The sequence below is a fragment of the Cyprinus carpio genome, chromosome B7, assembly GCF_018340385.1.
Source record: "Cyprinus carpio isolate SPL01 chromosome B7, ASM1834038v1, whole genome shotgun sequence".
Taxonomy (NCBI): domain Eukaryota; kingdom Metazoa; phylum Chordata; class Actinopteri; order Cypriniformes; family Cyprinidae; genus Cyprinus; species Cyprinus carpio.
This window is the reverse complement of record NC_056603.1, coordinates 44,535,387-44,556,334: the sequence shown is the minus strand read 5'-3', so window position 1 is coordinate 44,556,334 and position 20,948 is coordinate 44,535,387. Positions and strand designations below refer to the sequence as shown.

Genomic DNA, 20,948 nt, shown 5'->3' with positions numbered 1-20,948 from the left:
TAAAACAGGGAGGGAAACCTGGAGTTTATTAAGCTCCTGAAGAGCAAGAATGTGCACATCATGTGCTACCCTGCCCACACAACCCATGTGCTGCAACCGGCGGACAAGGCCCTCTGCAAGAGTCTAAAACACCACTGGGACCAGGAAGGGAGGAAGTGGACGAGGATGTTGGCTGGGCAGAAGATGTCAAGGATGGAGTTCTTTGCGGTGTTCAGCAGGGCTTGGGCAAAGGCTGCCACATTCACTGACTTGATCTCAGTGCCGCAAAGGGAGAGGGCCATCAGAAAGAGAGTGAAGCCACCATCATATAACCTCACAAGTGAGGTTTTTAAAGTTGTGTCCTCACTGTATGTCCTCACCGTCAGAGCTTCATTAAAAATGTAAAAGCATCAGGGAATATGAGGGGCAGCTGTGACTCTGAAGGACCCTCTTCACATTCCTCCTCTGCAGAGTACATCAGTGTCACACAGGCTCTGCTCAGTTTTATAGTTTTTAGAAGATTTTAAAATCCTAATGTTAATATTTCCTGTGTCACAACCATGATATGTCCAACACCATCTTCCAGTTTCTGAGGAGGATGAAATTATTTGAAATGTTTGGATTATTATTAATTCTCCTGAAGCAGCTTTCTATTAGCGTCTACAGAGAAAAACAAAATCTGCTGCTACATCAACTCCAAAAAACCTTATGAAACACACGTGTCCTTGAAAAACAACCTTGCTTGAGGTATTATTAAGTGTTGCCTTTAATAAAACAATCTCTTTTTATCATTAAAAAAAAAAAAAAAAATCCACCTTTTTGCAGAAGTAAGCCTGTGGGCGAGACTCGTCACTCCACCTCCGGTTCATCAGCCGCTATAGGAAAATAACATTACATTACTCTATATTTAGTCATTATGCAGACGCTTTTATCCAAAGCAACTTACAATTGGGGAATATATAAAGTGATTCATCTTAAAGAGGCAAAACAGACACAGGAAGTGGCTAGACATTGTTCAAATAGAAATAACCTAGAAAGAGAAGGAATAAATAAAGAGAAAGAACGTTTATGATAAAGTCAAGTAGCTTCGGAAGAGATGAGTTTTCAGCTGTCACTTGAAGATTGTCAGGGATTCATCATTCCGGATAGGGGCTTGAAGATCATTCCACCAGCCAGGAAATGGTGAAATCGAGAATTGCCTGATCGTTCTGATGCTGTTGCAATGCAATCCTGCAAGATCGAGCAGTGTGTTTTACAATGTGTTCTTTGAATGTCAACTGGTCATCAAAGATTACACCAAGATTTCTGACTTAAGTTGATGGAGTAACTGTAGAAGGACCTAGCTGGATGGAGAAATCATGCTGTAGAGTTGGAGTGGCAGGGAAGACAAGAAGCTCAGTCTTTGCCAGGTTGAGCTGTAGGTGATATTCTTTCATCCATGCTGACATGTCCACCAGGCAGCCTGAGATCCGTGCAGCTACCGTTGGATCATCTGGTTGAAATGAAAGATAGAGCTGTGTGTCATCAGCATAGCAATGGTAGGAGAAGCCATGTGCCTGATGATGATGGACCCATTGATGTCGTGTATATGGGAGAAGAGGAAGGGGTCCAAGAAGCGGATCCCTGAGGAACCCCAGAGACCAGCTGATGTGCTTTGGATACCTCCCCTCCCCAGGACACCCTGAAAGACCTTACCAGTGAAAAGGGATTCAAACCAGCAATAACGAGAAGAACAACATGCAGTAAAAACTGGTAAAACTGTTTGCACTACAAGCCAGTGTGTTCATATTTAAGACTAGGAAATAAAATAATGTGACACAACCAAATTTTGAATATCAAGCAAGCAAAACCCCTCTCTCTCTGGACACTGTTTTATATGTAGTGAGAAGAAAAGAAGTGTCATAGATTTGATATAATAATTATACAATTAAATTGAAGGGGATAATTGTATTAAATAGATTTTCAGGTTTGCCATAATAAATACATCATACAGATTTCACACTCTGTGTACCACATTCGAGGGATTTTACTGTGATTACCAACAGAAATGAGTGCGGGAGGTTGTCATGTCCCTTTTGTGGTGAAAATGAAAGCTAACGAGCTCTAACAGCTCCTATGCATTTCAAAGTTCTCTGTGATCGTTCCCGCAAAGATCAGGAGCTTATCATCCAGCGCGAGAGAAAAAACTATCTACAATGGTTGATTGTGTGTTTCATCTTTCCTTGGTTTGATATTGGATGTCAGTAATTCGACATGCTAGTGTTTTGGCGTGACACAGATACTGATTCAAGTTCTTGGTCATTTTCTTTGTTTTCAAATGATTAAGCATCTCAATCGTGCACTGCTTTTGCACAAGCACAAGTGAAACCGCATAAGATATATTTACTGATGATTTTTGCACTGTCAGGCATTTTGCAAAAAGGCTTTGCTGACGATGTAATTTACCTTTTAAGTCTGAGCTGAGAGCAATGCTGGCGTCACCGGTGTATTATTCACACTTCTCTTTGTGGTGTAACGGCAGATTCATTGCAGATTTTTTTTCCAGACAACCCTCAGCACATTTGTGCTCCCTTGAACTCTGTAAAAGGTTCATCTGTTTTTTTCCCATTTTTGACTGGAAAAAACACGATTTTCATTTCATAGTCAATTTTTCTTTTTTGCTGAGGCAGGTTCAGTAAGTCTCCAAAAGGGCTATTGGTTGTAAATCACAAATCTAGATAATGAGAGACATATTTTCAGAAAATACAACCAGAAAATCTAATAACAATGTAAGAGTTTGTCTCCACTGAACCTGACTTTTAAAACTAAGTAATTGTATTGGCATGGCAAGTTTTTTTTTTCTTATTTTTTTTTTTTAGGTGAATCGTCTATTAACATGTATTGCCTCAGACCCACAGAAAGGTTTTTAAACAGGACATCCACAGCGAACCCTGTTCACAACCATATTAGGTCTGACCTGATGCAGAACCAGGGGATGCGCTGCTGCTGACACAGATGTTTTAAAAACTTTACATAACTCTTGTAAGTTCTCTGTGATCTTCTGTGAATAATCAACAGGGTTCAGTGAAGTGATGTTTGATTGCAGTGCTCTGAGAAAGGCTTCAGTTTTGGCGTAACCGACTGAAGACAGTGGAAGAAATACGGTTTTTTTTTAACCGCTCCTCTGTGTAGTCCACATGAATCACTTTCACCCTCTCTTATCCAGTCTAAGTCAGTCATTTTTCATCTGTTTGACAAAACCACTGACAAAAATTATGGAACTAAGCAAAATAACTCTTGAATTTTTCCTGCACTGTATTTGCGTGATCAGCAAGAGTCTTAAGCTTTTCAAAATCTTGTATCAAAAATATGCATCAATAAATACAATCCTCTCAACACAAGACTCATTAAATCACTTTGTTAAAACAAATGACCACAATTTGTGCTGTTGTGCACAAATCCAGTCTTTCAAAACAGAAACTTACAACATAAAAACTGTAAAAATAAAGCCTGCTCAAAAAACTGAGAAAGACAAAAGTTATATAATTTGTTAAAATTAGTCTAATAAAGCCTCAGTACCGATTAGAAGCTCTTCGTGAGAAGATGGGCGGCTCTTAAAAGAGCCTTTGGGTGTGTTCACAGCCTCCGACTGTTCTACTTGGAGCTGGTGTACTTGGTGAACGGCCCTTTGGGTGCCCTCAGACACGGCGTGTTTGGCCAGCTCCCCGGGCAGCAGCAGGACGCACGGCGGTCTGGAGAATCTCTCGGGAAGTGATGGTGGGCGAGCGCTTGTTGTTAGTGAGGCGCGACGAGACGACTCACCGGCGAATTGGGGGGCGCCTTTCGAAGATATCGTTGACGAAAGAGTTCATGACACTGCCCATCGCCTTCGAAAGAGATCCGGTGTCAGGACTGAACCGCGTCAGCACTTTGTACACGTATATGGCGTAGCTCTCCTTCCTGGGAACTTTTCTGTGCGCTTCTTTCCTCCGTCCTTTTTTCCGCGGCGGTCTTAGTGACGGCCCTTCTTGGAGGCCTTCTTTCGGCGTCGGGGGACTTCGCTGGTTTCAGGCATGATACAGGCTTTTTCCGATTGAGACCTAACCTCTCAGAAATCACGTAACTATCTGATCTCATACATGGACCGTATTTTATGCACTCGCCTATGCAATTGTGATAAGCGATACTGGATCTTGTGGATTGCCTTGTTTTCAACATTGGTCAAACCTATAAACCCGTATTTTAATTGGACCATTCGAGGTCATCACGAACTAAACGAGAGCCAATCACAAGCGCATAAATTATAGCTCCACCCAACCGCTCCCCTGGTTTGAACGACTCCCACCCGACTGGGTTGTTCCTTGTTTTCATTTCCCTCGCTATTTTTTATAGTAATATTTTTATCTACAAAAAAAAAAATACTTTCTAGAACAATATCATCACAAATGTTTAAGTATAACCATTATAAATCCATTAAGGAAATCACAAGAGGACCAATGGCCATACAGCATCTATTGCTTAACCTGAAAACGGTGTTCCTACTATTTGTGCTTTTACATTAATTGACACTATTTTCCTTTTTAACGCTGTAAAGCTCTCTTCTTTGACACATCTACATAGTTAAAACAACAGACGCAGTAATAAGTAAGGTTGACTGTGACAACCTGGAACTCTGTTAGCTATACGTTTTACAGAAAAATGTCAATGAAAATCATACAGATTTATGTGGGAAAACATAACATTTAGCCTTTTATCTTCTGCCCGATCCAGATCTAGTTATTTTCTTTAAAGCGTTACTTTTATTCTTTTAAAGCGTGAAGTCAATTACCATTTATTTTTTTAAACTAACAAGGCCATATTTATAGCCAGATACATATTCCTTTTTCTAATTATTTCAATGAAAAATATTGCTTTTCCTGTCCGCTTTAAAGCAGCGTCAAAATAACCAATTCTGTATACGGAATTCCATATTACTATAACCCAATAATTCATTTGGTTTGAAGAGGAGTGTAGAAGGAACATAGTGTTTCTGCTGTAAAGCACGCTTCGTATAATAATCTCTTTATGTTCGCGAGTGTGGGTCGCTCTTAACCAAGAGTAATTCATTTGTTCTAAAGAGTGTGTAAGGAACGTATTAGTTATCCATGTAAGCACGAACAGTACCATTATCTCTTTATGTGAGAGTGTGAAGTTGCTCTTAAAACGTCCATACGTTGGGTTTGACGCGTCTGATTCGCCTTGCGTTTTATCCTCCGAAAGTGGTACAAGGTGCTCCCTGCGTAATTAAGCGCGTACACAACGAACACCATCAGCCCCCGCGGGTCCTCCTCGTAGCTCTGGTACCTGCTGGTTTTAGGCTTGTGCCTCCTCCGCGGATCAGCGTCTTAAACGAATGTTAGTCGGCCCCCCGCTGATTTCTCCTGTGAAAGACATCAGACCGGAGATGCGCTGTGACTGCCGCCGCTGACGCAGGTATCGTACACGACGACATGGCGGATACGAAAGTGATTCCTGGATTTTAGGGGGCGGGCCAGGTCGGTCTTGACGATGCGCCACTAGCGGCTCCTTTCCCGAGTCGCTGGTTATGACCGCCACAAAGTGTGCGAGACAGCACATGTGACCAACGAGGGATGAGGGATATATTCTTTTCAGTGCGAGGAACAAATGTGTGAACAAAACGTGAATATGAATCGTGTGAGCTGTGGTGCGCGTCGGGGGGCGAAAGAACAGGTGGTGGAGAATAGAATGACATATGACTGAGGTCACAGAAGGCCTAACTGCGACAAAACCAGCGCACGCGCTTCAACACAGGGGTGCGCAGCCGCCTGCTAGTTAGAGGCGGGAACAACAATTGTGGTGTTGAGCAACATGACCGGATCTAAGGTCTTGCGGTTTCGCTGCAGATAACAAGAAATGGGAGCGGCAATCAGGGGTGGGGTGTACGTCACTGTAATGTGGTTTAATTTGACTAAGACTATTTATAATAACTCTACAGAACGTGCGTGAGATCTACCTAAGATTTTACATGTATGTTCGATGGCAGAACAGCTTTGACTTTCATATCAATCTTTATGGTGGTATAGAGGCGCGCTCCATAATTTGAAGCTTGCAGGCAAGTTAACTTAATTATTTATATTTAATGGCACTTTGTACGATAATGCCCACAAGGTATTTCTAATCGCTAGGTAGCCAAGAACTCTATCGTTTTACATTGTGGCATTAAATGTGAGCCGCTTTCGAAACGGGTGGTGAGTTGTCCATATCAGTATGTAGGGAGTATTTAGCAAATACCATTTAATTCTACAGACCAAAAGCGATGAAAAAACAAAAAAACATGTATCCTATTTAGTTAGTGTTACAGTGAAATTGTCTCGTTCCGTGTAGTGTGTGGTGGCTGCTTACACCGAGCCTTTGGGTGTGACGCAGCGGCGGTTTAAGCGCGCTCTCCGCGGATGCGGCGCGCCAGGCTGGATGATCTTTGGGCATGATGGTGACTCTCTGGGCGTGGATGGCGCACTAGTTGGTTGTCCTCGAACAGACCGACCAGATAAGCCGGACCGCTGCTGGCCTCACTGCAGGACAGGCGGTTCCATGACGGCGGAGCTCTGGAAGCGCAGTAGTCCGTCTTGAAATCCCTGAGCGTATCTCTCGCGCACCAGTACGCTGGAAAGGTTTGAGTTTTGCGGATCGCAGCCGCGGTGGACTTCTGATAGCGGCGGATCTCCGGAGAGCCACGGTCCCGGCCTGTAACGGTGGGGCTTCCTGACGCCGCCGGTGGCCTGGGGCGCTCTTAAGTTCCCGGGCGCTTTAGTAGCGAGCTGCTTCCGCTCGGGCTTTAACCACCGGTGGATTTACGAGCCGTCTGCTTGGTTCTTGCCATCGCTGTTGTAGATCACGTCTGTTTCTTCTTTCTCCGTTCAAAGTACGTAGAAAATGCCCTTTTCTTTCTCTTGTCTCTCGCTTTTAAAGCATCAAAACGCACCACGAGCTAATTAATGTCATGAAGACAGAGGCTTTGTTGATTTGGCTGATGGTGCTGACGTCTGCCCATGACTGCTAGACCAATGACTTGCGCAGCTTCTGTTTTTCAAACTGGGCTGTTTGTGTTTTTCCCGCTCAAAGTGCTTTGTTGTTCTGTTTATTACTTTATGCATTATTCATTCATAACAAAGTTCATCTTCAGAATCAAGGTCCATTAGCAAAAAACACAATATAAACAGTGCAAAACATTAAAAAAGGCAGTCATACCAATGTTTTCTCTTTGGTGACTGATAGCGCACCGCTGCAGGCCTAGGATCTAACAACAGCATTATAATAGCATGCTGTGAATCATCCAATCAGTACTTTACATTTTTTACATTAAATATCTCATTAAAGCCTGAAAGCCTCACAGAGATCACTTGCACTACATCTTGTGTTTTCCGAGCAGGATCCTCATACAGTCATTGTAAGCATCCTGAAGCTTACATACTCTCTCGTCTCTTTAAACTCAATCCAAAGGGAGCAGTATAAAACCATGTACTATATGCTCTAATAAGGAGTATCTTTACCGCACGAGAAATCATTAAAAGATCTTTGAAATCACGATCACATCGGAATAACTACAAAAATTAATGTGTATGCACGAGAAATCATTAAAAGATCTTTGAAATCACGATCACATCGGAATATAATACATAGACTATAGACTGTATGTGTGCACGAGAAGATACAGACTGATGCTGTGGCAGTCACAATCAAAATGAGTAAGTGACCTTTGGGACGGTTGTTACGCTTCAAATACAGATCGTGTTAAATTATGCCGTTAAGAGACGAGCAGTGACTGTTAAAATGTACCTGATGTCCCACATCATTCCACTGAAAAGGATCGGTTAAAAAACACTTTGGATGAAAAACAAGTCTTCGTCATTTTTCACACTATTTTACATTAATTCATTTAAAATTAATGAATTTACACACTAATTGATAACATTGTAGACATTTTATAACATTTTATAACATTAAATAAAACATTAAGTCAGAAAAACAGTAAATTAGAAATAATATAAATTGTTTGGTTGGACTGATGTTTTGTTTTCAGAATTGAAGCCCAAAGCATATACATTAACAACAAACTTATCTGTACAACAAAACACCAGACACCTTCAATCTTAATGATACTGGTGTTACTGTGAACGATTCATAAAGAGCAAAAAACAAACTTTTCACACAAACACACAAATATATATATTTTTTTTTTTTTTTCATATATATATATATATATATATTTTTTTTTTTTTTGAAGGGATTAAGTATTGTGCAAAATTAGCTTCAGCTGTGTATTTTATTTGTAGTTACCCACATTGTTAGTGTCATTTTTTTTGGTTTATTTTTGTATATTTAAGCTTGAATGGCTGGGCAATATTAAAGAAACAAAATGAAAAGAGCTCTCCATCAGATCGAGTGGGTGGCTCTTAAAAGAGCCTTTGTGTTTGAAGAGCAGAGCGGACTCGGTTTACTTGGCTTTGGCGGGTTTTCTCGCTCTTCTTGGGGCAGCAGCACGGCCTGGATGTTGGGCACATCACGCCGCCCTGAGGCGATGGTCACGTCGGCCCAGGAGTTTGTTGAGCTCCTCGTCCGTGGCGCACCGACCCTTGCGCAGCTGCAGGTGACGGGGAATGATGCGAGTCTTCTTGTTGTCTCTTGCGGTCGTTTTCCAGCCAACTCCAGGATCTCAGCGGTCAGATACTCGAGATACTCGAGCACAGGAGCCGCCAGATAGACGGGAGCTCCGGCACCGACGCGCTCTGCGTATTTCCCTTTGCGGAGAAGTCTGTGAACACGACCGACGGGGAACTGCAGCCCTGCTCTGGAGGAGCGAGTCTTGGCCTTCGCTCTCGCCTTGCCGCCAGTTTTGCCTCGTCCACTCATCGTCGATTGTAAAATACGTCTACGTTTACAAAACAGAAATAACAACCTTGTGATCTCCTCTATGCTGCTTTTAAACGAGTGTGCCAGTCACCCATTGGTTTAGAGCCTGGTAAGATTTTAAACCAATCACTGAACTTCCCTCCAACAGCCACAACCAAAGCCACGCCCCCACCAGCTGGCGCGCGGATTGTTGCTGGCACTTTAAATAAAAGACATGACAGAAAATAATAAAGAAATTGTGATTTTTGATTTGATTTAATTTGACCATTTTGTTTAAAATAGGATAAATCTTTGCATCATACAGTGAAAGAAACAAACAAAGTCAGGATAACAAATCCCTAGGGCTCAATTTCCATTGGGGTCCTGAATGATGGGGTGTTGAATAAGTAAAACAGATATATCTATGCAAAAGGCATTAGTAAATATTGTTTTTAATCAAATAAATTTAGATTGGTGATCCATTAAAGCTGTTCATATTAATAAACGTGAATAAAAGCTATTTTTTCTAATGCGCAGTCTTCCAATGTACAGTTTTATAATAATTAACTAGTACATCATTTACATTTAATAATTTTAGCAGATGCTTTTATCCAAAGCCACTTACAAATGAAGGACAATAATCAATCAAAATCAACAAGAAAAGAGCAATGATATACATAAGTGTTGTATAACAAGTCTCAGTTACGCTTAACCCAGTAAGTTAGAGGAGTAGCAGGTTTTTTTTTTTTTTTTTTTTTTTTCAATTTTAAAATTAAAAATAAAACAGAGCATATATATATTTATATCTACTATATACTTGAGACTTGTTATAGCAATTATATATCATTGCTTCTTTTTGTTGTTTTTGATTGCTTCCATTGTCCCTCATTTGTAATTCGCTTTGGATAAAAGCGTCTGCTAAATGACCTAAATGTAATGTAATGTAATATATATATTTAGAGAGAGAGAGAGAGAGATGAGAGAGAGACGAGGAGAGAGAGAGAGAGAGAGAGAGAGTAAAGCTGGTGATGAGGACTTTTTGTGTGTTGTTGTGTGCAATAAGCAACAGGGAAAAAACAGGGGTAGTTTACAAAAAAAGACTGTAAACGAGAGCTAGTGTTGTTTACAAAATTTATTATTCATTACTTATCACTAGGACTGAAAGTGCTGGTGTTTTTGCTTGGATGCTCTCTGTAAGAGTACTTGGTGGGTGGCTCGAAAAGAGGCCGTTGGGGGAAGAAACAAGAAGATGTTATTATCATTTCATTCTTGGGAGCTGGGCATTCTTAGGCTTGGCAGCTTTAAGGGGCGTCAACTGCACTTTTCGTTCCATTGACTTCCATTCATACGTATACGAATGCGTCAGACCGGAAACGCAAGCTCATGCGAAAAAATTTCGCGATTTCGCTGCGTTCCCACAAGTTCAAGTTTAGGTGTGACTCTGAACCTGCGAATTCGCCATCACGTGAAGACGGGTGGATCAGTAGAATGTCAATACGTACGGTCACTGCGTGACCTCTCTGTACAGAAATTCAAAAAGAGGGAATCCAATCAAGCGTAAGCGCTAATTTTAGCCATAGCGTCAGCCATCCTATTTTACATAATACATCTTTAAAAAGAAGCTTATTAAAAAAAAAAAAAAAAAAACTGCATGCGTTCGGCAGTGTCAATGGAACCAGGAAACAGATGTACATTTGGAATGAGGACCACATTTTATAATTTTTAATTAGCTAGTGTGTATTGTTAGTTTATATAGAGCGAGAGACAGACAGAGAGCGTAAAACATAAGTACTTAAACACACTTTCGACGCGTATGGGTGTGGGCGCAAAATGGCACAGTAAACAAGCACATTAAATCCATGTTGTGATAACTGAGTGGGAACCGTTACCGCTGCTAACCCGCCCCATATGTTCATCAGCGGAGTGTCCGTAAAAAATTTTCGCAGTTCAAAGTCGAGTGTGAGTGTGACCGCCACCAGGTAGGCTTGCCGTCCTTGGGTTTGGGCAGTCTTGAGCCTTTGGGGGGCTCGTTGGCTGCTTTCTTGGGCGCTGCTGGCTTCTTCGCCTTCCTTAGGCTAGGAACTTGGTCCGCGCTTCTTGGGGCGTGAGCTGTTGAGTAGATTGCCTTTCTGTAGGGCGCTCCTTGGAAAAAGCCTTACTTGGGTCGGGCGGCGGTAGGTTTCTTGTCGCCTTCTTGGGTGATTTCTTAGCGGCGGGCTGTCTTTGCCGCTGGCGCTCAGGAGTTGGGGCTTCTTGGGCAGGCAGCGGGAGGCTTCTTGGCCTTTAGGAGCCGCCGCTTGGCCGGTTTATTCTTGGGAGCTCGGGCTTGCTTCTTGATCTGGATCTTGAAGGAGCCGGAGGAGCGCTGTTATTTTGACCTGCAGCAAGGACTCCTGTAGTCCCAACGGCTCTTGATTGGCGGCTTGACGCGGGAGTTGTTCTTTTCTCCACGGTCGTAGCCGCCGGCGGCGAGAGCTTTCTTCAGGGCGGCGAGGGACACGCCGGGCCTCTACCCTTGGACGCGGACACGGGCGTTTGACGATCAGCTCACCGCCGACGCCGGGACCTGTTTTTCTTGGCTTTGGCGGCGGGACTTCTTCTTGGGCGCTTTGGCCGGCGGAGCGGCAACAGCTGGAGCGGTTTCTGCCATTTTCTCTAAGCCGAGTTACAGTCTTTTCAAACACTGAGTCAATGAGTGTCGCTCGAGCAGCGCTGCGCTCTCTAAACCACACATAGAGAACCTTATAGACTCAACCCGCCCGCTCGGTGTCTGCAGTGCGCCGCCTCTAGCGAGCCGCTCGCGCTTGTGTGTTTCTTCTCCTACATTTAATAGAGCAAAACTAGGATGAGTATTAAAAACAGTTTGACGCAGTAGAAACAAAGTGGAACAGCAAGCAGAGTTATCTTGTCTTTCTGTGGAGACTAAAACACGCGGCGAGGAAATGTTTGTTTTTTGCTCCGCGCAAGATCAAACTCGAGGCGAGCATCAGACACGGAACAAAGGCCGCGCGTGTAAAATCTAAAGCCTTAATTAAGTGTAAAGTTTCTATAACAGATTAAAATCAATCGCCTTGTGTGTTTCAGAAACAGTTTTGAGGGTGATTTTAATTTAAATGAGCATCAGTTGAAGCGCGAGTGCAGTGTTGTAGTGCAGCTGTTGTTTTGTGCACAGCTTGAAGCACAAACACCATGAGGGTTGGAGACCTCTTTCTTTCTTTCTTTCTTTCTCTTTCTTTCTTTCTTTCGTTCTTTGTTCTTTCTCTCTTTCATCTTCTTTCTTTCTTTCTGGGGGAGTCTCTGGGAATAACTTTCTTATTCAACAGGGGTCTTCTTTCTTGTCTTATAGTTCTTTCTTTCTCTGCTCCTTACGAAGTCAACGATGGTTTTACAAAAAAATTATATTAAAAAAAGGTTTAGGCCTAGTCTTATCCATTCCCTTATTGCATTGTTTTTTTAGACTAATTTCTTGCTATATTGGAGAAAAACTAAAAAAATCAGGTCTGAAAGTGTTAAAAACACTGGAAGATCGATGGAGCGACTGTATTTGTCTAAACGAGTGACTGCTGACGTAGCGGAGTCTTTAATGTGTAAGTCCAGATGGAAATTTAAAAGTTATTATTATTTATTCATTAAATATCTTGTTTTTTAATTTGTCCACAAATCATGTTTAGTTCACTTTATACAAAACAACACAACAACAACAACAACAACAAAAAAACACTGATTTTATTTCTACTTCAATTTTACACACATGACCAGTATAATAGAGACTTTTGAGACTATTTGCCTATTTTTTTTGCATGTACGTAAAACATTTACTACAGAAAAGTTTCCACCTGCCCTACAATTGCACAACTCAGCATGCACATGGCTACATTTGTATAATTCTGCATTTAGTCTTATATTTTATCATTGTATTTCCACAGAAAGTATTTGATACACTGTGGAGATTTACTGGACATATTTGAAGGCTAAAGGTTAACCTATGACCTTCAGAATCTATTACTCTGTGTCAGACCTGTGTGCAAGGAGCACCAAACCTCTAGTTGCTCATTTGTATGAGCATGTAAGGCACTGAGCTGTCCCTTTTTGATTTATTCTGTTTCAGTTAGTATTTATTCCTCTTTTTTTTGAGCCACATTCCCACTACAATTGACTACAGTTTGCACTACAAACAGTCTTTGATTCCAGTGTTTATCGGTGATATTTGTTTATGGTGGTGTAAATGGTGCTAAATTAATGTAATGTGTGACAAAGTGGCAAATAAATATATTTAAAAGTGTTTAAATATGTTGGTTGGGGATGAATTTTGTGACACATATTTCATAATTCGATTTGATTATCATTCACAAGCTTGTGTGATTGCGATTCCCAATTTTGATTGCAATATCGATTATTTTTGGCATATATATCTGGTACACACATGCACAATTTGCTTTTGCTCAAGAAAAAACAAATCTCTTAACTAATGCTGCAGAATATACATTAGAGTCCAGTTGGCTACTACAAAACTAACTGATTTTTTAGGCTATTTGAAAATACTACATATTTACACTTAATTAAGTATTTTATAATAAAAGACTTTACAATTAGATAATACTTATTTCTACTTTTTTATTTATTTATTTTTTAGATATAAACATTTAAATGGTGTCATCATTAAAAATATAGAATTAAACTTTGAAGAACATTAAAATTATAATGAATATATATAATATGGTGAATTTAGCAAAATGTCCCTATCTACAGTGTTATTTTTCTATCTGACTATATGATTTTTACTATGGTCACGAATATGTTTTTTCTGAGGTAAATGTTAGACACATGACAATGTTTACAAGCCGTTAGTAAGTATAGATGTCTTGCGCTGCTGAATGCTGAAACGTACTGATTGAGAAATTACCATGAGACTGGATACGGCATTGTAAAAGTAAACTTAACTTTGGATGTATTGAGTCATGTTTATTTTGTGTGCCTGAAACTGGTATTAAGTGGAGGGGAGATTATCAGAACCGCTTTTATTTGAACTGAATTGTGCTCCACTACACCGCGACAGCGATCACTCCACAAAACATCACTTTTTTCCGGGGTTTATTTTAGGGTTTAGCTTTAGTTTATTTTATCCCATAAGAGACACGTAAAAGATTGTTTGTTTTGTATATGTTGAAACGCCGAGATATAGAGAGAATATCATTATTTTGTTATTTTTAGAAAAATAAATGGTTTCTGTTGTCACCGTGCCTGTTTTACTTCACTGTTTACGCTGTGATGCAACCAACAATGTGATTACATGTAAATGATTTGATCTGTCTGTCTGCCTGCCTGTTACTGTCTGTCTGCTGCCTGTCCATCCAGCTCCGTCTGCCTACCATGACTGTCTGTCTATCTATTCTATCTCTATCTATCTATCTATCTATCTATCTATCTATCTATCTATCTATCTATCTATCAAATATCTTTTTAGGTTCCACAAGATGAAGAGCAGGTGGTGACAGTGATGAATTGCTGGTCAACGAGGAGACTGTCCTTTCCTCCAAACTGAAGCAACAATGGTTTTAAAGGAGGACGCTGGATGATGTACTGAAGATTTCCACATGTCTTTTCTTTCTGTGCTGATGGGGCTTCTTCATGACTACATCAATTATTCTAAAGAATCATGAAAATTGACATAAGATTCCTGATCTCTATTCATGAAACAAACTGTAAGAGTATATTTTGGTAAAAAACAAAATGGTTTCAATGCCGGTTCTCTGTTGTTTAGGAGAAATTTTTTTTTTCACATATAACATGTCTGGCGGAACAGCTTTCAGCGGAAGCGAGAGAAAAAGTGTTTATACGTTCAAAATTATTGATATTTTTTCTTACGAAAACACATGGATCACTACAGGGGGCTTATTCACCCCCCGGAGTGGTCGTGAGGCATGTTTTATTATAATGGCACAGTTTATTTGACGATTTGTGGCCTGTTTCACTACAACTGTGTTTTCTCTTTTTTTTGTGGTGTTTTTAGAGAGGAAAACTCATGGATGTGTACAATTTTAAAAGTGGAATTTATCCTACTATAGTACCGTGTAACATGCTTTTAATACAAGTTTGAACCGAGACGTCTAATGAGTACTTTATTGTGCTGCTGCCCCCAACACTTAAACTACTTGTTAACGTTATCGCATGTTTATGTACGTAAAGAACGCTAATAATCCAAAATGAACCTTAAAATATGTTAATGCCGCTCAAATACACACATAGGGTTGCCACAGAGCAAAGGCAAAAGTCGTATGTTTTTTTTTTTTAATGTGATAAAATATGGAAATTCACAATGCTGGACTCCACTAAAAACTGGAGTCATAAAGATTGCATGCATTATGGAGAATTTGATTCGTTTTGAAGCGCCCTAATTTTTAAGGTAGACATTTCAAGCTTTATAGATACATTATCATGTCTCATCAGCCATACGGTTGAGTTTTGGTGCTCGTGGTTTTGGAGACGCACTCCACTTCAGGGAAAAAGAGAGGGCAGAAAGCGTGTCCTGTATTATTTTCATTATGTTACAAAAGCACAGCATTGTGTTGTAGTTTGATGTTTGGAGAAAGAAAGTCAGGCTTTAAACGGATTTTTAAAGTTGTTTTCCCTGTTATGTTGGGACCATTGTTATGCATGTAGAGCTAAGAGCGTTCCACACTCCGCACAAACATTTGCATATGGGCAAATAAGAGAAGCACTGTGTAGAGGTTTATTAAAGTAAATCTTCACCAGTTACATCCAAGACGGATGTATTATAACCTAAAATTGTAAGGTTAGTGATGTTTAAATGTCGCACAGACAGATGGCCTCCTCCATCGTTTGATAATTATGGTGTGTGATCAAAGTTGGTTTTTTTAACAGACAGATGCCTCTCCAATCCGTTGATAATTAGTGTGTGATTTTTTAAGATTACAAAGGATGTAATTGTCATAAAGTTTTTTTTTGGTTTGTTAGATACAAAAAGGTTAAGTTAAAAGATGCGAACTATATACTATCGACAAATTTTATAAATTTGCTTTAGACTGCAAATAAGACTTAAGTTTAAGTTTTAACTTAAGTTTCATGGTTTTGCATCTGCATAACAAAGGTATTTATTTTAACATGCAATGATATAAAAATAAAACTTAAACAAGACGTGCAATGAGGAAAAACTATTTAGACAAAAAAAATATTTATTTTTTTTAAACGTTAGTAACATATTTAAGCGGCCTAACAGCACACACCTCAACATTTCCTGGAAAGCTGTACACGGCCCAGGTCTGACTTTGCGATTTTCCAGTAAACCACATTAAGGATGCCACTAATGTCAGACTTTGAATGTTAAAGTGCAAATAGAAGAGATTCAATGCATCAACTCATACAAAAAGCCGCTTGTTGACTTTGTGGCAATAAATATGTTGCAGGAGCGTAACTATGTTTTGTACTTGCACAAAAAATGAGCAAATTTTAAGGTTTCGATATTGTGTCATTTAGTTTTCAAAAAAAAAAAAAAAAAAAAGGTAAACCAAACAATGAGTTGTGCAAACCAAAAAAACATATATGTATATATATAAATGAAACGTGAATAAATGATGACATTCAATAGATTCTGTAAAGAAAACACTCAGCCATGATTGCAAACCATAGGGACTGAATACGGGTCATTTTAGCCCCATGTTGTGAATTAGAATGAAGAGTAATACAAAAAAAAACGAATTTTATGCCAAAAATAAGAAGGAAAAATGAAAACGGAAGCAATTCCCTGGAATCCAGAAATAATTCAATTAATTTACTGCAAAGATCTAGAAAACAAATAAAATTAAAATAAACGCAGATAGTGTCACTTTGGTTGTGCATCAAAGGGTTAATATGACAAACCAGAAATACAATAACAAAAGAGCATGCTCCTAATCTGTCTCGCACAAAGAGCAAATCAAACCATATATTTAATCGACCTGTTAAATATAGAATGACAGGAATAATCACCCCAAGTTATTTATTATTTTTTGTGAAAGTGGTGGCGAATTCCTATGGAGTCAGATATAAATGCATTAATCACTTTCCGAGATTACGACGGCTACTAATATTATTATTTATTTTACACCAAAGTACTGAGACCTGAGTGACAAACCGTCTCGAAGCCTCCGGGTGTTGGTGCTTCAATCTGCCCAAAACAACAGCTGTATAGACACTGCCCTCGCGCTTCACTGATGCTCATTTGCATTAAATCCACGCTCAAAACTGTTTCTTAACCACACGAGAGATGATGTTAATCTGTTATAAGAACCTTTTACACTTAATTAAGGCTTTAGAGTTACACACGCGGCTTTGTTGCCGTGTCCTGATGCTCGCCTCGCGTTTGATCTGCGCGGAGCAAAACAAAAACATTTCCTCGCCGCGTGTTTTTAGCTCCACAGAAAGACAAGAAACCTATGCTTGCTGTTCACGTTGTTCTCTACTGCGTCAAACTGTTTTAAACTATCTAGTTTGCTCTTTACATGTAGGAGCAGAGAAACACAAGCGCGAGCGGCTCGCTCGAGGCGCGCAGACCACCGAGCGGGCGGGGTGAGTCTATAAGGTCATCAGGTGTGGTTTTTAAGAGCGCAGCGGTCTGCTCGCGCGACCACTCCTTGAATCATGATTGAAAGACTGTTAACTCGGCTCACCAGAAATGGCCAGAAGAACCGTCCAGCTGTTGACGCTCCGCCGCCCAAAGCGCCCAAGAAGAAGTCCGCCGCTCAAAGCCACAGAAAGCATGGCCCGGCGTCGGTTTGAGCTGATCGGTCAAAGCCGTGTCCCGCGTCCAAGGAGAGGAGCGGCGTGTCCCTCGCCGCCCCTGAAGAAATGGCTCTCGCCGCCGGCCGGCTACGACGTGGAGAAGAACAACTCCCGCGTCAAAGCTTCGCCAATCAAGAGCCTGGTGACTACAGGAGTCTGCTGCGGCAAAGGAACAGGCGCCTCCGGCTCCTTCAAGCTCAGCAAGAAAGCAAGCCGAGCCCAAGAAGAAACCGGGCCAGAAGGCGGCTCTAAGCCAAGAAGCCCGCTGCTGCCCGACGGCCCAAGAGGCAGCGGCAAAGAGCCCGCCCGCTAAGAAATCACCCAAGAAGGCCAGAAACCGCCCCGCCGCCGCCAAGAAGGCGACCAAGAGCCCAAGAAGGCGACAAGAGCCCCAAGAAGGCGAAGAAGCCAGCAGCGCCCAAGAAAGAGCAAGAGGCCCCAAAAAGGCCAAGCTGGCCAAAACCCAAGAAGCAAAGCCTAAAGCTGCCAAGCCTAAGAAGGCAGCTACCAAGAAGAATAAACTCTTCTGTTTTCTTCATCAACGGCATTTCAGAGCACCACAAACTCTACAGAGAGCAAAGAAACCCACCAGCACTTCAGTCTTAGTGTAAGAATAATAATAAATTTGTAAATAAACACTAGCTTCCCTAATCTTTTGTAACTACCTGTTTCTTGTTATTATTGCCCCAATACAAAACAACAACAAAAAAAGGTCCTCAAACCACTTACTCTCCTCTCGCTCTCTATCTATATATGTTGGTTTATTAAATTTTTTAATTTGATAATGCAAAAAAAAAAAAAAAAAAAAAAACATGCTACCTCTCACTTACTGTGTTAAGTAACTGAGACTGTTTAACACTGTATATCATAGCTCTTTCTTGGTTTTGATGATCTATTGTCCTCATTTGGAAGTGGCTTTGGACTAAAAGCATCTGCTAAAATTACTTAAATGTAAGTTAATTATTATAAAAACTGTATCAGAGTTTACTTCGAATTATGTTGTTACATTGACGCTGAGGCATTTAGAAACAATAGTAGTTATTCACGTTTATTAATATGAAAAACTTTAAGGAATCAACAATCTAAATTTATTTGAGTTAAAAACAATATTTACTAATGCCTTTTTGCATAGATAGATCTGTTTTACGTATCAACACCCCATCATTCAGGACCCAATGGAAATTAAGCCCTAGGGATTTGTTATCCTGACTTTGTTGTTCTTCACTGTATTGATGCCCAAGCTTATCGTATTTTAAAAAAAATGGTCAAATATAAATCAAATCAAATCAAAAAGCACAATTTCTTTATTATTTCTGTCATGTTTAATTAAAGTGCCAGCCACTCAGCGCGCCAGGTGAGGCGGGCTTGGTGTGGAGGGAGAAGCAGTGATTGGTTAAAATATACCAGGCTCCTAAACCAATGGCGGAACTGGCATCCTCGTTTATAAAACGCAGCAAGCGGAGAGTTCAGGAAGTTACTATTTCTCCTTTGTAAACGAAGACATAGTTTACAGTCGAATATGAGTGGACGAGGCAAAACCGGCGGCAAGGCGAGAGCGAAGGCCAAGACTCGCTCCTCCAGAGCAGGGCTGCAGTTCCCCGTCGGTCGTGTTCACAGACTTCTCCGCAAAGGGAACTACGCAGAGCGCGTCGGTGCCGGAGCTCCCGTCTATCTGGCGGCTGTGCTCGAGTATCTGACCGCTGAGATCCTGGAGTTGGCTGGAAACGCCGCAAGAGACAACAAGAAGACTCGCATCATTCCCCGTCACCTGCAGCTGGCGGTGCGCAACGACGAGGAGCTCAACAAACTCCTGGGCCGAGTGACCATCGCTCAGGGCGGCGTGCTGCCCAACATCCAGGCCGTGCTGCTGCCCAAGAAGAGCGAGAAACCCGCCAAAGCCAAGTAAACCGAGTCCGCTCTGCTCTTCAAACACAAAGGCTCTTTTAAGAGCCACCCACTCGATCTGATGGAGAGCTCTTTTCATTCTGTTTCTTTAATATTGCTCAGCCATTCAAGCTTAAATATACAAAGATAAACCAAAAAAATGACACTAACAATATGGGTAACTACAAATAAAATACACAGCTGAAGCTAATTTTGCACAATACTTGATCCCTTCAAAAAAAAAAAATATATATGAAATAAAGCTCTTAAGCAACAAATAGAGTGTTAGTGTGAAACATGTGCAGAGTGTGTTTGTGGTGTAAAAGTTGGACTTCATCTATCATTAAGATTGAAGTTGTCTGGTGTTTTGTTGTACAGATGAGTTTGTTGTTAATGTATATGCTTTGGGCTTCAATTCTGAAAACAAAACATCAGTCAACCAAACAATCATATGTATTCTAATTTACTTGTTTCTGACTTAATGTTTTATTTAATGTTATAAAATGTTTATAAAATGTCTGCAATGTTATCAATTAGTTGTAAAATTCATTAATTTAAATGAATTAATGTAAAATAGTGTGAAAAATGACGAAGACTTGTTTTCATCCAAAGTGTTTGAACGATCCTCTTCAGTGAATGATTCGGACATCATTTTAGTTTAGCAGTGCTGCTCGTCTCTGCGGCGCGTAATTTAACCTACAATCTCTATTTGAAGTATGGCGCGGCCGAATCCCATAGGTCCTTACTCGTTTGATTGTGACTGCCACAGCATCAGTCTGTATCTTCTCGTGCACACATACAAAGTCTATGTATTATGTCATATTTGTACCAGACCTCAAAGTAACAGGTGCCTGGGTGGACCCCCGCTTCCTGTGACCCTGTTCTCAAACAAATATGTTGCTGAGAAAAATTATATTTGAGTTTGGATCAGGTAAGATGAAATCCTTATTAGAGCATAGTACATGGTTATACTGCTCCCTTTGGATTGAGTTTAAAGAGAGAAGTATGTAAGCTTCAGGATGCTTACAATGACTGTATGAATCCTGCTGTGAAAACACAAGATGTGAATACAAGTGATCTCTGTGAAGAACTTTCAGGCTTTAATGGGATATTTAATGTAAAAATGTATTTGCTGATTGGATGATTCACAGCATGCTATTATAATGCTGTTGTTAGATCCTAGGCCTGCAGCGGTCGCTATCAGTCCTGTGAGAAAACATTGGTATGACTGCCTTTTTAATGTTATTGCACTGTTTGTGTGTGTGTTTGCTAATGGACCTTGATTCTGGAAGATGAATTTGTATGAATGAATAATGCATAAAGTAATAAACAGAATAAACAAGAACAAAGCACTGAGGCAGAGGAAACACAAACAGCCGTTTGAAAGCAGAAGCTGCGCAGTCATTGGCTATAGCAGTCATGCGCGGAGAACGTCACCT

The 20,948-nt window shown here is 40.6% G+C and overlaps 2 protein-coding genes and 1 pseudogene across 2 annotated transcripts; 2 read left to right on the top strand and 1 right to left on the bottom strand.

Moving 5' to 3' along the window:
- Positions 1–8,391: 8,391 nt before the first annotated feature.
- LOC122137840 lies at positions 8,392–8,931 on the bottom strand (annotated as a pseudogene).
- An 8,587-nt stretch (positions 8,932–17,518) lies between these two features.
- LOC122137839 (histone H1-like) lies at positions 17,519–18,236 on the top strand. The gene is made up of 2 exons (XM_042726861.1): positions 17,519–17,767; positions 17,802–18,236. Exons 1-2 carry the CDS (start codon positions 17,519–17,521, stop codon positions 18,234–18,236), a joined length of 684 nt encoding a protein of 227 aa, XP_042582795.1.
- Positions 18,237–19,096: 860 nt separating this feature from the next.
- Positions 19,097–19,549, top strand: LOC122138061 (histone H2A-like). Its single transcript, XM_042728863.1, has one exon. The coding sequence runs from the start codon at positions 19,145–19,147 to the stop codon at positions 19,529–19,531; it is 387 nt and encodes a 128-aa protein (XP_042584797.1). The 5' UTR covers positions 19,097–19,144; the 3' UTR covers positions 19,532–19,549.
- Positions 19,550–20,948: the final 1,399 nt, after the last annotated feature.